Source organism: Podarcis melisellensis (genome assembly GCF_964234715.1).
Source record: "Podarcis melisellensis genome assembly, chromosome: 4".
In the NCBI taxonomy this organism is placed as follows: domain Eukaryota; kingdom Metazoa; phylum Chordata; class Lepidosauria; order Squamata; family Lacertidae; genus Podarcis; species Podarcis melisellensis.
Genome location: NC_138531.1, coordinates 45,100,572 through 45,119,881, shown reverse-complemented (window position 1 = coordinate 45,119,881; position 19,310 = coordinate 45,100,572). Strand labels below are relative to the sequence as shown.

Below are 19,310 nucleotides of genomic sequence, written 5' to 3'. Positions count from 1 at the left end.
CCTTCACACTGACCACTATCAGGCTTGTCTGTCTGGTACCTCTTTGAGGTCCCCAGATTTGTCACCTGTCACCTCACGCTCTGATTGCATAGTCTAGTCCCCGGGGGATTTCTTCTGTAACAAAGAAAACTGTCAAGCCCCTAGTTGCTGTTCTTCACCTTCTGCTCTTCATCAGTTGCATCCTATACATTTCTAGAGTCCTTACAGATGTAGGTGGGTAAAAGGAGATTTCCCTCATAACCTTACCTACCGCCCAGATTAGGACTGCAGCTATCATTTTTTTTAAAAGGCCTATTGTGTCACAGCAAGATTTCTTATAGTCTTGACAAGTGGTTGCAAATTGATCAAGAAAACAGAGACAGCTTAATTTGGAGAGTCATATTTTGACTTACCACAGTTTGAAGTTGATTTAAGATCTTGGCTAGCACCATAATTCCCTAGGAAACTATGGTTAACATGCTTGCTGCATGTGTGGATCAACAGGTCACAATATTGTTTAGAATATTACCAAGAAGAATTAAATTCAGTTTAAATTTATTTAATTGAATGCCTATATATTTTGGAGGGTTGTAATGCAATGTGTATCTTTTTTTTTTATCCTTTAGGCTCTAGTAAATGATATCCAGACAATCCAGCCAAGTTTGAATAGTGTTAATGAGATTGGGAAGAAAATGAAGAACGAAGCAGAGCCAGAGTTTTCTTTGAAAATACAAACTGAACTAAAAGAACTGAATGCTCAGTGGGATCACATTTGCCAACAGGTACTCCATCTCTTGCTATCTTCTTTTAATTTAATTCCAGATTTCTCTTTGACATAATTTCCCCTGCTCTGTGTGCATAACTACTGAATGTGAGAGGTGGAGCCAGACATTTGTGGTTCACACTAATTAACCTTCTATCTTAGTAAATTTATCTACCATGTCAAAATGCACGCAGGAAAGATAGATTTGAGTGCTAAAGTCTGACAATAATATAATGTATTATAATTGCAAATAGAGAGCTTGACATAAGCTGGAGCAAATAAATAAAATCCAGCAAGGTATGACACCTAATGAATAGTTTTATCTTCAATGGCTTTTGCTTTACTCAAAGTATTTTGTAGCATTCCTATCAAAAAAATAAGGAGCGATAAAGCAGCATTATGATTCTGAGTTAAACCGCTTGGAACGGCACATTATAACATCTGTCAGTAACAAGCTTCTGTCTGTTACAAACTTCAAATGCCACAAGTTAGACACAGAGAGCAGAAAAGCAATTGTACTGAAAAAAGGCAAACGTAATGAAATTTTCACCGTGTCATTTTTCAAGACAGAAGGCTGTAAGACCTTATATTACTAAATTAGAAAGAGAAATTTTCAGTAGAAAGAAGAAAAAGTGAACTTCATTTTGGATTACTTACTTACTTCACGTTTTTCTTACAGTAACACTTTGCCTACTTGGTAACTTCTTGGCATCTATTGGCACCATTTGGGAAACAAGATTTAGAGTTGACTCCAAGAGCAGAAACCCCGTTAACTTGATGCTTCCAGTGTTAGGATCAGAGGGGATATTAATCAAATCTGCACTGGAGGTTGGGGGAACCTCAAAAACAAAATGAGACGTGGTGTGGAGGCTGGAAGAAAAATTAGTGAAAATTACCTCTCCCTCTCCCTTTTCTCCAGCAGTAGTCTATCTGGATCCACATTCCCCCAATGAACAAAAGGAGCCCCTTCATTGACAAGTGGGAAAGTCTAGATTCAAACTTTCTTTAAAATCTGTCTTCCTTAAAATTGAATCTTGTTATGCTAGGCATTTACTTTAATATTCAATTAATGTCTGAACTAGTGTTTACAAGAGGAAATCATGTTGTTTTCTTTAAGGCCTATGCTAAGAAGGCAGCGCTGAAAAGTGGTTTAGATAAGACTGTGAGTCTTCGAAAGGATTTATCAGAGATGCATGAGTGGATTACACAAGCAGAAGAAGAGTACCTTGAGAGAGATTTTGAATATAAAACACCAGATGAATTACAGAAAGCTGTTGAGGAACTGAAGGTAACAAAATACAAAGTGACTTGTTTAATTTGTATCTGATCTTCTTCTTGAAGTTATTATTACACACAATCTGTTTGTTCATTTGAAAGAGCTGGCTATTTGAGCTTCACTTGAGAACTATTAAATTCGAAGCAATAGGTGGTTTAAAGTAATTTCACTTCAATTTAGCATCTGTTATAAGTTTTTTGACTCATCAAAGAATTGCATTTCTATAAGTTCCCTTCCCCCATGCTTAATTGGATTTAGTGTTGCATTTGTATATGTCCTTATTGTTTGTGGGTACCCACATCAAATTCTGCACCTGTTCTCATATGCTTCCATTCTCTTTTCTATGATAATTGCATCAGATGGTATATAATTCTTGGGCTATTATTCCTCTGAATGTAACTTCTCCCAGATGGAATTCAGAAATTGTAGGCACTCATAAATGGGAATAAGAAGGTTGCATTCAGCAACAATTTGTGCTTTCATTTTGTTTTCCCAAAACATATAGAACAAGTGACAAGTCCCTGTTATGCTAACTTATCCCTTCAAGTTAGAGATGTTACTTAGGAAAATGTTCCCATTGAATATAGATTCATTTCATTCCTTGACTATATTGCGGGTTTTCTCAGTTTTATCTGATATGGATATTAATGCATATTGGCAATAGTACAGCCAGAGCTGTTTGGCACCCTCATTTAGTGCCATTTTAGATATTGGCAATGTGGGGACTTGTTTCCTTGTTCAGCTCTTTAACTCTAAACCAGAAGCAAGGACAGCAGTGGCTGTAATAAGAGGAATAGCACTGTATTTTGCAGTATTTCCTACAGGTTTTACACAGGGTCACTGCAGCAGCACTACAAGTTGCCTTGTAAAGATTCAGGCACCCATGTCAAGGAAAGCCTGCTATGTAGCTGAGGTAAGGACACAGAAAGATGCACACAGAGTGTGCATGGTATGTGATTACGGTATATTACTTAAGACAGCAAAACAAAATGAAAACTCAAAACTATACACCCTATATCAATTATACTTGAGAAAGCAAGAACGGGCCATTTGTGCAGTGGCTCCATGTTTGTAGGATGCTCACCCCAGGAAGGGTTGGCTGGCAGCTTCATTATACACCTTTAGGCACCAGGCAGAAACGTTTCTCTTCAACGAGGCCCTGGGCTGATTAACTCCAGAGCAGTAGCCGCTAGCAAATAATGAGGACAGTGAGGAAAGGAGCATGCCAGATCTTGAATAGGTGGGGAGGAAGAGGAAGTCGAGGGGGTCTTAATGCTTGCTTTGAAAATATGAGCCTTTACAACAGGCATAGGCAAACTCGGCCCTCCAGATGTTTTGGGACTACAGCTCCCATCATCCCTAGCTAACAGGACCAGTGGTCAGGGATGATGGGAGTTGTAGTCCCAAAACAGCTGGAGGGCCGAGTTGCCTATGTCTGTTCTACAACATGAATATGGAGCAGTGAAATTTGAGCGGAGGAGCTACTGAGCTGATCGCTCATCTTTTTAACTACTGCTTTGTGGCATGGAAAATCAGGCAAATTATACTATGTTCTTTTCAAATAATGCAGTGTTTTTACCCCAGTATTCACTGCTTTATTTTCAGCTATCATAATGGATACATTTATGTATTTTCAGAGAGCAAAAGAAGAGGCAACACAGAAAGATGTGAAAGTGAGGCTTCTCACAGAGTCGGTGAACAATTTTATAGCAAGGGCTCCACCTGCAGCTCATGAGGCCTTAAAAAAGGAACTTGATGTTCTAACTAGGAACTACCAGCGACTCTGCAGCAGGCTAAATGGGAAGTGCAAAACGTTGGAGGTCAGTTCCTTCTCCTGATAACATTAGAGCATTTCGAAGTGTAACAGAAAAGATATCAGCTAATGGACAGTTGTCGTGAATCAATTTTTACCCTCATAAGTCTTTAATATAGCCTACTGCAAGCTGGTGCCTACTATTCTCATCAACCCCAACCAGCATGGTTTCCATGTTTATCTTAATCAGAATTGAATTACTTTTTTTTTGTTTATTACTAAGTGGATTAAAATATATCCTAAAAATTATGCCACTTTCCTAGGATTATTAAATATATTCTCATAACTTCAGGTTTTTTAAAAAACATTATTTTGTTCTTTCTTTCTACTTTAATATACAGTAATACCTTGGGTTGAATTAGCCTAGGGGTAAGTATTTTTGGGTTGTGCGCTGCAGCGACCCGGAAGTAATGGAGCGTGTTACTTCCAGGTTTCGCCGTTCACGCATGTACAGATGGTCAAAATGACGTCACACGCCTGCGCAGCAGCGGCGAATTGCGACCTGCGCAGATGCGGGTTGCGTTCGCTTCTGGATGCGAACGGGGTTCTGGAACGGATCCCGTTCGCATCCAGAGGTACCACTGTAGAATTTTGAAATGACCTGATTTTATTTACTTTTTTGTGGCATTTATATAGGTAGCCCAATAACACATGTCCTGGTAAAACAGCATAAGTTATATGTCTTTTTGTTTGCAAAAAAAAAAGTTTTTTAAAAAATTCAAGCATTTCTCTATTAAAATTCATTTCTTTTTAAAAACTCATTCATCAGGAGGTATGGGCATGTTGGCGTGAATTATTGTTATACTTGGATGTTGAAAACAAATGGTTGAATGAGGTAGAATCAAAACTCAGGGCAACAGAAAATATTCAAGAAGGCACAGAAGAGATCTCAGAAGCACTAGATGTAAGTACTGACGTTCTGGTTAGGAACACGCAGACCTTTCCAATAAAAAGTTTCTATGTTAAATCAAAGCGTAATATTCTTCAATGTGTGCTGTGATCTATGCACCCATATGTATATTTTCCATGAATTGTGTTCCATTAGATTTTCAATTATTATTATCACTGCTATGTACTGAAGGAAGATATGAGCACACAGGGTTCAGATAGGCCACAGCGTTCTTAGAGTGGAATTGGAGCTGTCAAAAAGAATAATGTAGTCTTCTCAACAAAAACAAAGATGTTTAATTCAAATGCTTTATAAACTTATGCTTTGTCTGGTGCCTGTGAAGCCAGCTTCACATGCCCTCCCAAATAACTTATACAGACATCCACATCTCTATATAAGCAAATCCAGTGGCAATTACTTCCAAGCAATCTTGGGTAGGATTGCAGGTTTTTGTACTCTACAATTAGATCCTTACATTTATCACATTTCCCTCGTTTTGCTGCAGAGATGTCTGACAGACCCAAGGTTTTAATAAAAGCCTTAAAAAGTCTTTTTCAAAGGTCCCAGAATCACTCCAGTTATTAAAAACACTGACAATTCTTTTTTTAAAAAATGAAGGTGTGGCATCACAAATTCAATAGTTTCTAGTTACCTGATTTATTTGGTTGGTTGTGCTGATGGTCAATTCAGCAAGGTAGCATACATTATAGCCACACTGTTTATTATGTTGATGTGGTATCTAAGCCTTTGTTAATGTTTGCCTAGTCACATTTCAGATAATTTGTGCCAGAAAATGTTGCACTGATGAGCTTTATTTTTCTCATGAATACTCTTCTATTTTAATGGAAATGTAAGGTTTATTGCTTCTTTTATTTTAACAAGAGCTTTGAAGGCTCCTTTGTTTGGTGTAAGGGGAATGGCAAAAAGAAGTAATACAGTTTATGGATGTTTCAGTCTCTGGGAACATTAATGCAACACCCAGAAGATAACCGCAATCAGATTCGTGAGTTGGCACAGACCTTAACTGATGGTGGAGTTCTGGATGAACTGATCAATGAAAAACTGGAGAAGTTCAATACTCGGTGGGAAGAGCTACAACAAGAGGTACATTTTAAGAAATAATTTCCTTCCCCCATACTTTTCTCTTAAACACTGTGTTTAACAGGAGAGCTGAAAGGTAAAGTTACCTGTCTTATAAAATACTGTGTTGTAAAGATGCGGACAACAGTGTTGACGCAAGAAGAAACCAACAAAAGTTGTGACAGCTTTGGAAGGGACCGATTAACAGATGCAGCTCTCTGTATATGTTTTTTGTGTCTTTTTATATGTGTATAAGAGGGTCTACCTGGTATCAATTTTTCTAGAAAATCTACATACGTGTCTTCTTCGGGGATCACTCATAGCCAAGTAAGATTATCTTCCATAAACACGGTTTTAACAATGAGTCTGTAAGTGACTGTGGAGGCCAATTCTGGACCCACACCCAAAGCTCTCAGAGTAGGCAAGAAAGACACTTTCCGGTTTAAGAGGGAGTGGTCAGTTCCTTTAAATTTGGCAGCCCCGTTTCACAATGAAGACAGGGCAGAATGGAAGTAGAGCGTAGCTTAGATGTAAACTTGAGGTATCCCCAGTGGCAGGGGTGGCGGGTCCCATTTTGGCACCTGTGCTGAAACGGGAATTGCCACATCCTGCCTCCCCCCCCCCCCCGGCCACCATTTCTGCCACTGGGGTGTTCCGCAATGCATAGCTGCTTCGCTTCTCTGCCTGGGGACGGGTAAGCAGTGCTACATCATAGAATGCCTCCCTCTTGTCTGTGAGAGGGAAGGCCTTCAGCTGGCAGCAGGAGCAGTGGGAGGACAGAGCTCCGCCTCTTGCACTTCTGTCTCCTTAAGGTGGGTGCTTCACCCTGCCTCATGGGCATTCCAACTCTTCCCCATAGGACTTTATATAATTTAAACTGGCCTTAAAGACTCAATCTGTGTTGTATAAATAGTGCTGTATATATATAGGTGTACATTGCTTTGTAAGCCATGTTGGGATGAATATTTCTTGAAAAGTGTGTAAGTTTGTTAAATTAATAAATGGAAATAAATTCAATAAATAGAAAACAAAAGAAATGGAACATTAACATGAAAACAAATGGAAAACAAAATATTTACCCTTGTGAACCTCACTTTAGAAAGCAGCAAAATTTATTTGAAATAAAAGCAAAACAAAAGAGGAATCCTAAATCTCAATGCACTATAAGATGTCTAATGAAATAAATCAGCAGTTTAAGAACACTTGGAGTACAGAATCAGCACAGACTAAGAAAAAATAATACTTTCTTAGCTAGCATTTCTGTATGCCTGCTTAATGCCCTTGACTGCCCCCTCTCCCTAGCCAAGGAAATATTGTCTGCACACAGGACTGCTGTAAAGGTAGGCAACAGCAAACAAGGGGATAGCAGAAGGGGGGGGGCAAATAAAGCATGGGATAGAAAGTGTTTTATACCCATTTTCTGCCTTACCAACCAGGTTGCACAGGAAGCAATAGTTCTTTGACAGCTATCCCCTGAGCTGTGAATTGTTATGTTCAGGGGGTGGGGGTTGGAATGTAAGGAAGCTGACCTCAAAGGTAGTGAATGTGGAAAGATAAATATTTGTAATTTTCAGGCAGGTCACAGAAGACTTAAATGAGAACATCAAATTCCCAAGAGCCAAAGCACCAAGTTTAATTTACTAATCTTCCCCCTTATTTTTGAACATCCAAATCCCTTCAGTTCCACATAACCCTCCTAATAATCAGTTAGCATAACACAGGACATTGATAAACCCTCTTCACAATTCTTACCCCCAAAGGCTCTCCTCTCTGATGCCAGCCAACAATCCACATGATCATTCTCTGGGTTAATTAGCATTAACAAAGGAGTTGGCCAGCTCCTGACACTTGTGCGACTGCTGCATGCTTTTGTGACCAGTGTGTTGCCTCATGGTGGATAAAGCTGGCAGGAGGAATCAAAAACACTGGTAATTAAATATTCTCCCTTTGAAAAACACCCTCATTATTATAACACCCTCATTAAAATGTAAAATGATATTTATCCATTGAGTCATATATCCTTTTTCTGTGGTTTATTGATTGGAAGGTTACAAACTAGATGTTTTTTTTTAAATCACATTATTAGTACCTTATACACTGTGGATGTATGACAGAATATTTGAAGTGGCTGAAGTAATCCTGTCCTGTGTCCCAGGATATAAGAAAGACATAAAAGTGAGCTTTCATAACACCATTACCACCGAAAGCCATGTTTGTTTTACAATGCACACAGCAATTTGTTGCTATGTGAGTGAAGACATATTCACTACATTCCATTATGAACCGTTACAGGAAAAGAAATGATGAAGGCTGTTCAGCTGTTCTGTTTCTGTTGGTGAATGCTTTTATAAAATAGTTTTTTTTTATAACATTACTTTCGAGTCCTTGACCTCAAGGTTACATTTCATATGGCCTTGGAAATATGTGTAGTGTGACTTGACCTCCAGGTTTATTGGGTGAATAGAAATGTTAGGTTTATAGCCTATTAAAAGAATGAATAATGCAGAGTCAATGCAGATAAAACTAAATTATGAGAAGGCAGAATATGAAAGAAGGTGAAAAACTAAGCTGAAAATCGCATGTGTCATCATCTTAAACTATTAAATATGAAAAGAGGGGCAAAGGGAAATGTAAAACCAAAGAAGGTCTTAGTAACCATATTGCGGGGTTTCACTAATGTCATAGGGCAGGCTTAAAGTAATGTGACTTGCTATAGTAGTAATAGGAACAGTCTAACTCTTTCTTTCCCCAGTTTTTGTAACATTTTGCTGAATGTGGTACCATTAAGAAATATTGTAATAAGGTGAGGAGTGAACCATAAAGAGACAAGACAAAACTTAAGAGTTCTAATCATTCCTGGTAGTACTACCATTTAATCCAGGCTCTAAGAAACTATTTATATCCTATGTGAGAGTTTTTTTTTATAAACAGCACTTTCATCCCTCTCACTTGTTGCAGTGGATTATCTGTAAGTGGACTATGATGACGGCAACTATGTTCTGACCAAAGGAAATCTCCTGACATATATAATGAGATCAGGAGCCGCCCGAGGCTTCAGAATGAACAAAACTATCTAATGGCAGGACTTAGTTTTGCAGTCTTCTACTCACTATAGAATTCCTCACTATTTGGTTTGGTTATTTAGGGAATTTTGACTTTTTGTGGTTATTTATTTTAAAAAACAAAATGGCTGGCAAAAAAAGACGAAATTTATCTTACAAAAAGGTGGTTGTGTATCAGTATGAAATTCCTGTGTGTTTTTAACAGCATTAAAGAAAAATTGAATGGCTAATACTCTTTTCCCTTTATTTTTCAGGCTGTGAGGAGACAAAAGGTTCTTGAACAAAGTATCCACTCTGCACAAGAGATTGACAAAACCCTTCAGTTAATTCAAGAGTCTCTTGCTTTCATTGATCGACAGTTAACTGGTTATATTGCCGACAGAATTGATGCAGCACAAGTACCTCAAGAAGCACAGGTGAGTCTTGTGGACTTTAGTTTAAATAGCTTTATCATTCAAGTGGTCAGTATGATTCCTTTAATTGGTTGGCTTTTTCCTCAAAGATGTTGATTTCTAGAATTTTCAGCAGCTGGGGTTAGGAAGCATAATTTGCAACCCATTTCTTGCAAAACTACCGTACTTACTGGAATACAGATGTGCATAATAATATGATCTTTAAAAGGTCACATTTATTTTGCAGCAAATTCATGTTTTTAGATTTTTTTAAACTGTCCTTATGCTGACATAAAATTATTATATGACACTAATATAAACTCATTAAATGTTTGTGACGGTTGTGCTGTAACCTTGAAGCAACAACATGAATACTGTAACTCCCTATGGTGCTATTTTTATCATGCCATAAATGACTCATCATCTTTACTACTTTTAGTTAACTTCTTAGTAAAGCAGATTAGATATCCCATAAATAGTTATTGAGTTATGCAATCATTGATACTGGATAGTTACATGCTTGTACAATCCTATATAGTCTTCTCAGAAGTAAGCCCCATTGAATTCAGTGGGATTTACTCCCAGGAAACTATAGGATTGGAGACATAATCTCATATAAAATGGAATAAATTAAAGAATATTGCCACATCCTTCATTCCTTAACTTTGTGTCTGTCAATATTTGCTTCACATTTTAAGAACATTTCTGAAGTACGTAACTTTCATTAATTGTATTTGTAAGAAAGGATACATTAGCCAAAATGAAACACAGATTTCTGAAATTGGGTGGAATATATTAGAATAGTTTGCATCTTTCCTTATCAGCAGCCTTATTATGCATACATAAAATATTCTAGTGGGTGGGTTATTCCATACCATTTGTGGGCTTGTTTTGTCCATCTCAGATAAACCAACTGTGCTTGTGTTTAATCACAGTAGCCAGACTTGTCCAATTTCTAGAAGCTTTATTTTATTTTGAACATACATGAAAATATGTGTGTGTACTAATAATATGCACATTCATATGCACCTGATTAACTGACTGATTGGAAAATATGTGTGTGTACTAATAATATGCACATTCATTATACAATGTCAAGTATGAATTGTCAACCGGCAATCACATGGGCTAAATCTGCCTCCTGAAGTGTGCACCCCCCTCTTTCCATTACAAACCCTGTTAATTTCTCCTAGAGGTTGACCGAAAAGGGTGCAAGGAGGAGACTTTTCTTCCTTCTACTTTTCTAACCCCATACCTACCCCCTTTATCTTCTATTTCCCATTTTGGTAATGGACAAGAGTAAAAGCAGAGGAAGAGTCACATAGAGGCTTTATTTCACTGTATTCCACCCCTTTTTAAGCATGTTAAGTAGAAAACCAAGAATAATTTATCTATGTGTCTATATGCCAGAATGTGTCCACCTAGGCAATAGATCTCTAGACCAGTGTTTCCCAACCTTGTGCCTCCAGCTGTTTTTGAACTACAACTCCCATCATCCCTGACTAGCAAGACCAGTGGCAAGGGATGATGGGAATTGTAGTCCAAAAACAGCTGGAGGCACAAGGTTGGGAAACACTGCTCTAGACTGTTAATGCTGCACCTTCAGGCGAGGCAACCTGTTTTAAACGAGACACCAGGCGCATGGAGCACTCCATGGGTAGGTTTTTCTTACATGCCCAGCTTCATGTTTAAATCAAACATTTGACTTTACCCTGCCCCATTACTCCAAGATCAAGGTGGAGAAGAAAGGGACATGCAAAAGGGACATGTCTTCTATGTGAACTCCTTGCTGTATCTGTCCTCTCCTTCCATAAATATCTCAATAAATAATGTTGGGCAGAGTGTGCTGCAAGATTGGGAGTGTCCCCATGTGCTTGTCAGACTCCTCTCTGCATTCATGTTAACTGCTGGTGGATAAAGTCGCCTACATAGTAAATGAGAGTATGAGGGAAAAGCCAACAGTTTCTTGCTTTTACCACATCTGTTCATTTTCAGTTAACAAAAATACTATTTGTAACATTAATGGAATTACAGACTTTATGTTCTTGGACAGAAGATATATCCAGCTTTAGCCTTGTACTTCCAGGGAATAGAGAGAGAGAGAGTGAATTGCTGATTTGATTAAAATGTGGTCTAGATAAAACCTTCTGACAGATTTTCCTCCCACATTTTGCAGTAATGGTCCCTAATATTCATCTTGATGAGAAAGAAAGCTGCCAGATATTTCCTGGTATAGCTGTTCTCTCTGGTAATTGTTTAGCAGTTCATCCACTAGCAGATATTCATTTCCAACAATTTCCTCATAAATTGGTTTGAATTGGTCTAAATTAGCTCATCTCAGTATGTAGGATATGAATTGTTTTGTGTGACATTGCATTGGTCAGTATTGTGCAAGACATTTGGTTTCTTATGAGCCTACTCTATCATGAGGTGTAAGGGTTGAAATTTGCATTGGAGTAATTTTACCAATCGCTGGTTCTTGTTGGAAATAACAGACAAAAATACTTGCTGAAAAAATCACTGAGATTATTACATTTCATATACTTGCTTCAGAGGTGTTGTGTATTTATCATGCTTTTTTTAAAAAACTATTTTTAAAAAAACAATTATTCTACTATAAACCCCCCTTTTTGTTCACATTTAATTGTTTCTATAGTTATATTTAGTTTTCATAGGGATGAAAATTGTAACACTGATGAAGAAGCCTTTAGTATGTACCTAGAATGAAATTTAATTGTTCTTTTCTTCAAAATATAGAATAAAGTTAAACTTTTTTGTTTTATGTCCAAGTGGGCATAAAATATACTATCATTTTAAAGCAATAAGAAGAATATACCAAGTAGAGCACAAGACAGTGTCACAATCTTAGTAATTTCATATGATTTATTCCAGAGCCTGGATCTTATATATTTCCCTGTCAAAATAATCTACTTTGATTTTAAACACATCTTTTTTTCCGCCAAACAGAAAATTCAATCAGAGTTGACAAGCCATGAGATTAGTTTGGATGAAATGAAAAAACGGAATCGGGGTAAGGATGCCACTAAAAGGATATTCTCCCAAATCGATACTGCACAGGTTTGTAAAATTGGCTTTCTTTTACATACTTAGTTCGAATCCCTTCTTTAAAATATACAAAACTAAATAAGCAATCATTGATTACATGTGAAACAGCTATACTTTCTATCCACAGGGTGGTGGTGGGGTTTTTGGGTGGGAGGAGAAAGTCCTGCTTGCTTAGCTTATAACATTATTATTTGATTTATAATGAGACCAAGGGAAAATCAGCATCTATATAAAAATGTGTAGGGTTGAAGTGCCTTGTTTCATGGAATTCAGAACGGATGCTTTTGTTGATGCAAAATATACATATTTGAAAAACCTTTTCTTGTTATTTTCATCTTCACAAATACCCTTCTGCCACAAAAATAAATTCTTTGGTCAAATTTTTTTTAGCTGTGAGGCCAGATCAGCAATCCCAAGAGAGTTTTAAACTTGCTGTTTGCTTGAAGAGCACGCCTGATGGCAAACATTTTTTGAAGTAGACAGTGGCAATCGAGTTGCCCGTGGGAAACCTGCAAGCAGGACCTGAGCATAACAGCAACCCACCCTCCACCCCCATTTTCCAGTAAATGGTATTCAGAAGCATTACTGCCTCTGACTGTGGAGGCAAAGCATAGCTATAATGTCTAGTGGCCATTAGTAGCCTTATCCTCCATGAACTAGTCCAATTCACTTTTAAAGCTACCCAGTTAGTGGCCACTACTGTCTCCTCTGGGAGGGAGTTCCAAAGTTTAACTATGCACAGCATGGAACATTTCACAGATCTTGTGCAAGCCAGCTGATTAACCATGAGCATTTTTATATTTACCCCAACCTTCAGGTTTGGGGAAAAGAAAACTAACAAAACCATACTTTAATGGAATGCCACATTAACTTTTTCAATTTTTTTGCCAGTGGTTAAAGGTGATAACTCATATTTACTATTTTAGTTATTATCTGCTCTGTCAAGCTTACTCTCATGTAGTGCAGTGGGTGGTGATTCCTGTTAAAAAGAAAAAAATGCTATTCATGTGCATCTTACCATTGGATTCTTTCTTTCCAAAATGCATGCACTGTGTATAAATATGTTGCCTAATAATAATAATAATTTTATTTATACCCCTGCCCATCTGGTTGGGTTTCCCCAGCCACTCTGGGCTGCTTATTGAAATTGAAATATTTTATTGTCACTTGTACAGCTTGTATACAGTGAGATTACATGAGCACCCCCCACTCAGCTCTCTTAGTCTTAATTCCCCTCGTTTACTGACAGACGCACACCACATATAGCATAAAAAATTATAAAACATTAGACATTTAAAATTTCCCAATACAGGGTTGCCTGAATATGACCTGAAACTAATAACACACTTGCAGACTAAATATTCAAAGGAAATGCAACTCAGTATTACAACCCATTTGATCATTTGTGTGAAATGACCTAGCAAGTAGCATTCTTGAAAATCTTGGGAACTTGCTATCAATCCGAAGGAAGCTGCACAGGAGGGCACAGTGTAATTGTTTGCTAAGCTGCCTAGACATGCTTTCAAAAGAAAAATAAAGGGAAATATCCAAGTTTCTCCTCAGTATGTATAAGCAGGACTGCTCTGTCCCTTATTTTAAAAGTCTTCATAAAATCATGACCGTGACTGTATTAGCATAATTACTTAATCTGCATACTTTGCACCCCTCTCCTTTCATCTCATATATTATTTTCAGAAAAAGCTACAAGATGTCTTCATGAAGTTTCGCTTGTTCCAAAAGCCAGCCAATTTTGAGCAGCGCTTACAGGAATGTAAAATAATTTTAGATGAAGTGAAATTGCAAGTGCCGAAGTTGGAGTTGAGGAGTGTCGAGCAGGAAGCAGTGCAATCCCAGCTTGATCACTGTATGGTGAGTATTTCCAATGCAATAATAGTTCACATGTAAGGCAACTTATTGGACTATACCTATGACATTTCGCAAAAATCAGTGAAATTTCAGTGAAATTAAACATTTCCCTTTCTGTGTTGGCTAGAAATTGTATAAAACACTTAGTGAAGTGAAATCTGAAGTGGAAACCGTCATAAAAACTGGGCGTCAGATTGTGCAAAAGCAGCAAACGGAGAACCCAAAAGAACTGGATGAAAGGCTAACAGCTTTGAAATTACAGTATAATGATTTGGGTGCCAAGGTATGTTCTACGCTTTTCAGTGCTAAAGTCTGCCTCTCAGTTGTAAAGCGAAATATATCTCTTCCATTTCGTTGTAATTTATTCTATTTTCCTCTCTTAAATTGATTTTATTTGTCTTTCCTTTCTCAGTGAGAAAAGATTCTGTTAACCAACTATTCAGAACGGCCCAATTATATATTGAAATAATGCAACTAAACAATATCATTTCAGCTAAGGTTGAATCTTATATGAAATTCATTACATCCCTTTGACATAGCTGGTAGCTAGATTTTGTTTATTATTTCTGTCCAAATTTATTTTTCAAATTCAATTGAAAGAAAATGGGGAAGACATTTTGCATTAAATGTATGTTAAGCGCAACAGATAATAACAGTTCTTTATTATATACTGTGTAAAGATGGGATAAACATGCATCCTCCAAAAAGATATTTGACTCATATGTGAACCAATATTCTGTTTTTTTTATATTATGTGACATTTCTAAGTGTAGCATTAGATATATGGAGGACTGGCTGTCATATTCAGAATGATGGTTTTCAAGAGAACTTGAAAATACTTGATACTTTCTATTAAAAAATATGTAAATACAGGTTTTGCCCCTACGGCCTACATTCAAGAAAACAGTAGAATAGGAAAATGCAAAATTAATTAGCACATGCCAATGTGAAATATGCCATTTTCAATGAGGATTTTAATGTGCCAGTGAAAAGATCCTTATGGATAGGACAACAAGTGAAAATGAGTAGAGTATGTGTGTAACCTTTGGTTTGCATAGGAGAAAGTTATTGGAGCGGTGAAGACAGTATAAGCAACCTAGGAAGAGTGAATGGTGTGTATTTTCACTGCTGCATCATTTATAAATCTACTTAATCCTTCCCACTCGGTTAGGTTTTTAGTCTAAAAACAATCACCCTGAAATGCTTTTTCACCTGTGGAAGATGCAGGGAGGATACGAAGAATCTGTGTATGTTTTCCCTTAGGTGAAAAAGCATCCTGGACAGGGTCATTTCAACCTGATAAATGACTCCAGAAGAAAGCAGCCTTTTACCATCAGCCCTTCCTCCAACCAAATTCTAAACTACTCCTGCTTTAAATAAATAAATAAATCATGTAATGTGTACTTTGATTCAACTGTTGTGAGATGAAATGGTAAACGGAGTTAACTGTGTAAAAAAGAAAGACCTTAAGATGGCAGTATTTCCTACATTTCTTTTATAACATGTAAATCGAAAATGGGGAAATAAAGTGATATTACCCATTATAGTGTACATCCAACCATACAATTTTCTGAAACTCTCCTAGTTGAAATAAGGGGTGGGGAGCAGCTCTATATATGCTGCACCTGTCATTATTTCTCTAAACTCAATGAAGCACCGCTCGTATATAGTTTTGTATGCTCTTTAACTATTTTACATTTGTAGAAATAAACAGTCCCATTAGAATTCAAATGGTCCCTTTGCCCCAAAAGCAAAACAACCAAGATGGACTGTGGCTGCAATCATACATGCTGAATGAAGCACTGAGCTCCATTGAATCCAGCAAACTTACTTCCGAGTGAAATATGCAAGAGGTTGCATTCCTGCAAAAGACACCAGATTTCCCCCTCTAATAAATACTGTGGAAATGCTAAATTTCAACTATCAACAGCTTTTTGCATGAACTGTGCATATATGAAAAAGAAAGGGGGAATAAGCTCAGGAGTAGTTAAACACATACTTAAAGTTGCATTAAAAGTATTTACATAGTGCACTTTTCCATATCATAAGCATAAGCCGTGGATCAGAAATTCCCAAGGGTGCTAACAACAAGCTACTGAGGCTAAAGGGGAGGCGATTTGTCTTTTTGCATTGCTTTAATCTGTTAAATGCAGAGGGCTCTTTTGAACCTATCTCAATCGCCTTACCCTCCAAAAAGGGAGATTTGCAGCTGCATGGTAGTTTACTAAGTACTTCTAGGTGCAAGGGGTAGACTTTTGAGAAGGGGCCTAACCACAACCACCTTCTGAATGGTCAGGAGTACCTGACGCCGTGGACCCACATGGTAACTTCCTCCAGGATAGTTTTTATTAGGTGTGATGGGTAAGGGTCAAAAGAGCAGGTGCTGGGCCTGTGATATGAACCTGTCATTCAGTTTATATGGGTGGAAGCTTCTTTGAAAGGAATGAAAATGGAACTAAGCCATTGTCTCATGTCCAAAGTCCGTTTCGGGTGGCCTAATCCAGCCCGCCGGTCAATTTAATCTGGCCCCCATGGCAGTATATGTCCTGGGGTAAAATCCTAAAACCTCAAGAACTTTAATCCTAAACAAACCCCAACAACTTTGGTCAGCCCTCATGCATGTTCACTTCATCAAATCTGGCCCTCTTTGAAAAAAGTTTGGGTGCTCCTGACAATGAAGTATGAAGTTAAACTAAAAGAGAATTCAGGTGGGTATGATAATACTGAAGTAGTAACTGCATAGCAAAAAAATGGTCATTTTCATTATAATTTCTGATAACAAATTGTGTTTGAAGAGTTGCTCCTTTGATTGCTTCTCTTCAGCATTGATTCATCATTCTTGGTGTCTGCTGCAAGATAAGCTCTTCCTTATGCTGTAGCTGGAGCATCATCCATCAGTTGATTCAGACAACTGGTTATTACTAGGTTTCTGTTGCTCTATCTAATTTTTGATACTGTTCTTAAGTCTATATTTTTGCACATCACTTAGAGATGTTAAATATTGTGGTTTAAAATTCCTTTAAAGAAAATAAAAATAAAATGAATAAGACAGGAGTTGCAGGTCGAGCTGGATGAAAACAACTTTTATTGACTCAATAAATTCTGAAGGTTGGCATTAAAAGGACATAAAACATGACTGCAGTCTACTTAAATATGCATAAAGAGCACCAAGTTAAAGCATACTTTTAATCTTCATTTTGTTTCTTTGATTGAAGCTAACTTTGCAAATTATAATTAATCTAGCCATTCTGTTTTTGTTTCAGTGGTTTGCTATAAGCAAAATGCCGATCTAGTACTGACAAAAAAATGTAGTCTAAAGTGTAATGAAAAAGGCTAACATTCTGAGGTGTATTCTTGTCATATGTTTGCTATAAAAAAGATTTAGCATTTCTGGGAACTGTAGATGTGAAACGGAGAATAGATGACCTCTACAATCATGGGGACTTGATGGTGGAATCTTTTGACCAGGAGAAAAACTACTGCCAGAAATATGAGCATCCGTCTCAGTAGCACTTAAGGTGGTGAAGCATTTAGAGGTTTGGCTCTTCATTCCCCCTCCCCCTTCTGCAGGTTACTGAAAAAAAGCAAGAGCTAGAGAAATGTTTGAAATTATCTCGGAAACTGAGAAAGGAAATGAATGCTCTGACAGAATGGCTGGCAGTGACAGATTCAGAACTGACAAAGAGATCAGCAGTAGAAGGCATGCCTATCAATTTAGATGCTGAAGTCGCCTGGAGCAAGGTAATAATATATATTTTCTTTCCTTGTAAACTCACATATGTTTGTCTGGAGTTATCTCGCTGTCACAGCAATACTTCTGCACCCCAAAAAAGTTGTAAACAATATGATATATACTGGTGATACACTGAGACAAAAGAAGTTGGTGTCCAAAATTTAACATATTAACCTTATAGTAGGATGCATCAGGTACCACATCATACTCATAAGAGAAAGGAAGAGAGGAATAATTCAAAAGAAAAATAACCCTGCATAGTCTTTTCTATAACTTTTTGAAAGATTCCATTTTTCCCAGGCTTAAAAGGAGAACTTAGTACAGTGTTAGTGTATTAGCACCTTCTAAGTGTTGAGACATTAAAAGACAGCAAAGCACTGTTGTCATTTTATGCTAGTTTCTTCATTAACATTTTAAACAGGCCATCTAATTTTTGCCATAATTTCAAATATCAGTTTTATTGTAAAGAACTAATGCTAGAAAAATAATTAGGATGTGTTTTATTTTTAATTAGCTACTAATTTTTAATAAACGGAATATATGACACTTTTTTCCCTTGAGGAGGGTCACTGTTCATGTAGACATTGTTCTTCCTGGTTCTGCCTGCAAGAATCGCAGTCTATATTCCTACCCCTTCCTTACTTTAATTCCTCTTACAAACTTATAGCTGTATCAACTCTGAGAAGTAATTATAAGTTCCTGCAACAAAGAACTGAACAGTGTTAGTTCAGTATAATCACACAGAGCAACGAAAGTAATATAGGCTTTTCACAATAGAGGCTACAATTCAGTCTCTGTCCATTTAGAGCCACTTTGTGGTTCCCTGGTCATTTGTTTCTACCTCTAAGCTGTGCAATACTTGTCAGGGTTTTGCTGCCACAAAACAGGAGCTTTTAGTGAAGTTCTGTCCCTGCCCCTGTAACATTTGGATAGACTTGTCCCTGGCTTTTTCCATGTCCCAGCAAGCTGTAGCCAAAAATTTGGCATAGTGGCATTGATAATACGGGTACAGCCCAGTAAATATTTGTTGCTTTCAACAGCTTTTGCAGTTTTCCAGAAATTATCGCTATGATTGCATTCACTGTTTCAGAGAACAATTTCAGATTCTCAAGGATTAGGAACAAGCTTGACAGTCACTGAACATGTTTTTTCCAAAAGAAATCAAAGTAATTCTTTGTTAATCATGAACGAAATTTCTGCCACACTGCAGATGCCATCCCATACACATTTGTATACATATAAAAGCTAACGTTTGTATACTGATTAGACATGTCTACCACAGCTGCAGTTAACATAGGAATGCCTTCCTTTAATTGAATTCCTTTAATAATTAAACACTGACTTTGGTACTCCAGAAGTTCTATAATTAGTGTGCGAGGTTTGCTGATTAG

General features: G+C 37.3%; 1 protein-coding gene across 10 annotated transcripts in view; it reads left to right on the top strand.

Annotated features, from left to right (window-relative positions):
• Window positions 1-19,310, top strand: part of DMD (dystrophin) — a 1,007,479-nt gene that overhangs the window by 447,806 nt on the left and 540,363 nt on the right. For all 10 annotated transcript variants that reach the window (XM_081908923.1, XM_081908930.1, XM_081908919.1 and 7 more), the window contains 10 exons: window positions 606-761; window positions 1,860-2,030; window positions 3,656-3,838; window positions 4,601-4,735; window positions 5,675-5,824; window positions 9,117-9,278; window positions 12,222-12,332; window positions 14,016-14,189; window positions 14,314-14,469; window positions 17,757-17,927. In XM_081908923.1, coding sequence (XP_081765049.1) covers window positions 606-761; window positions 1,860-2,030; window positions 3,656-3,838; window positions 4,601-4,735; window positions 5,675-5,824; window positions 9,117-9,278; window positions 12,222-12,332; window positions 14,016-14,189; window positions 14,314-14,469; window positions 17,757-17,927 — 1,569 coding nt within the window. The remainder of the gene's footprint in view (window positions 1-605; window positions 762-1,859; window positions 2,031-3,655; window positions 3,839-4,600; window positions 4,736-5,674; window positions 5,825-9,116; window positions 9,279-12,221; window positions 12,333-14,015; window positions 14,190-14,313; window positions 14,470-17,756; window positions 17,928-19,310) is intronic.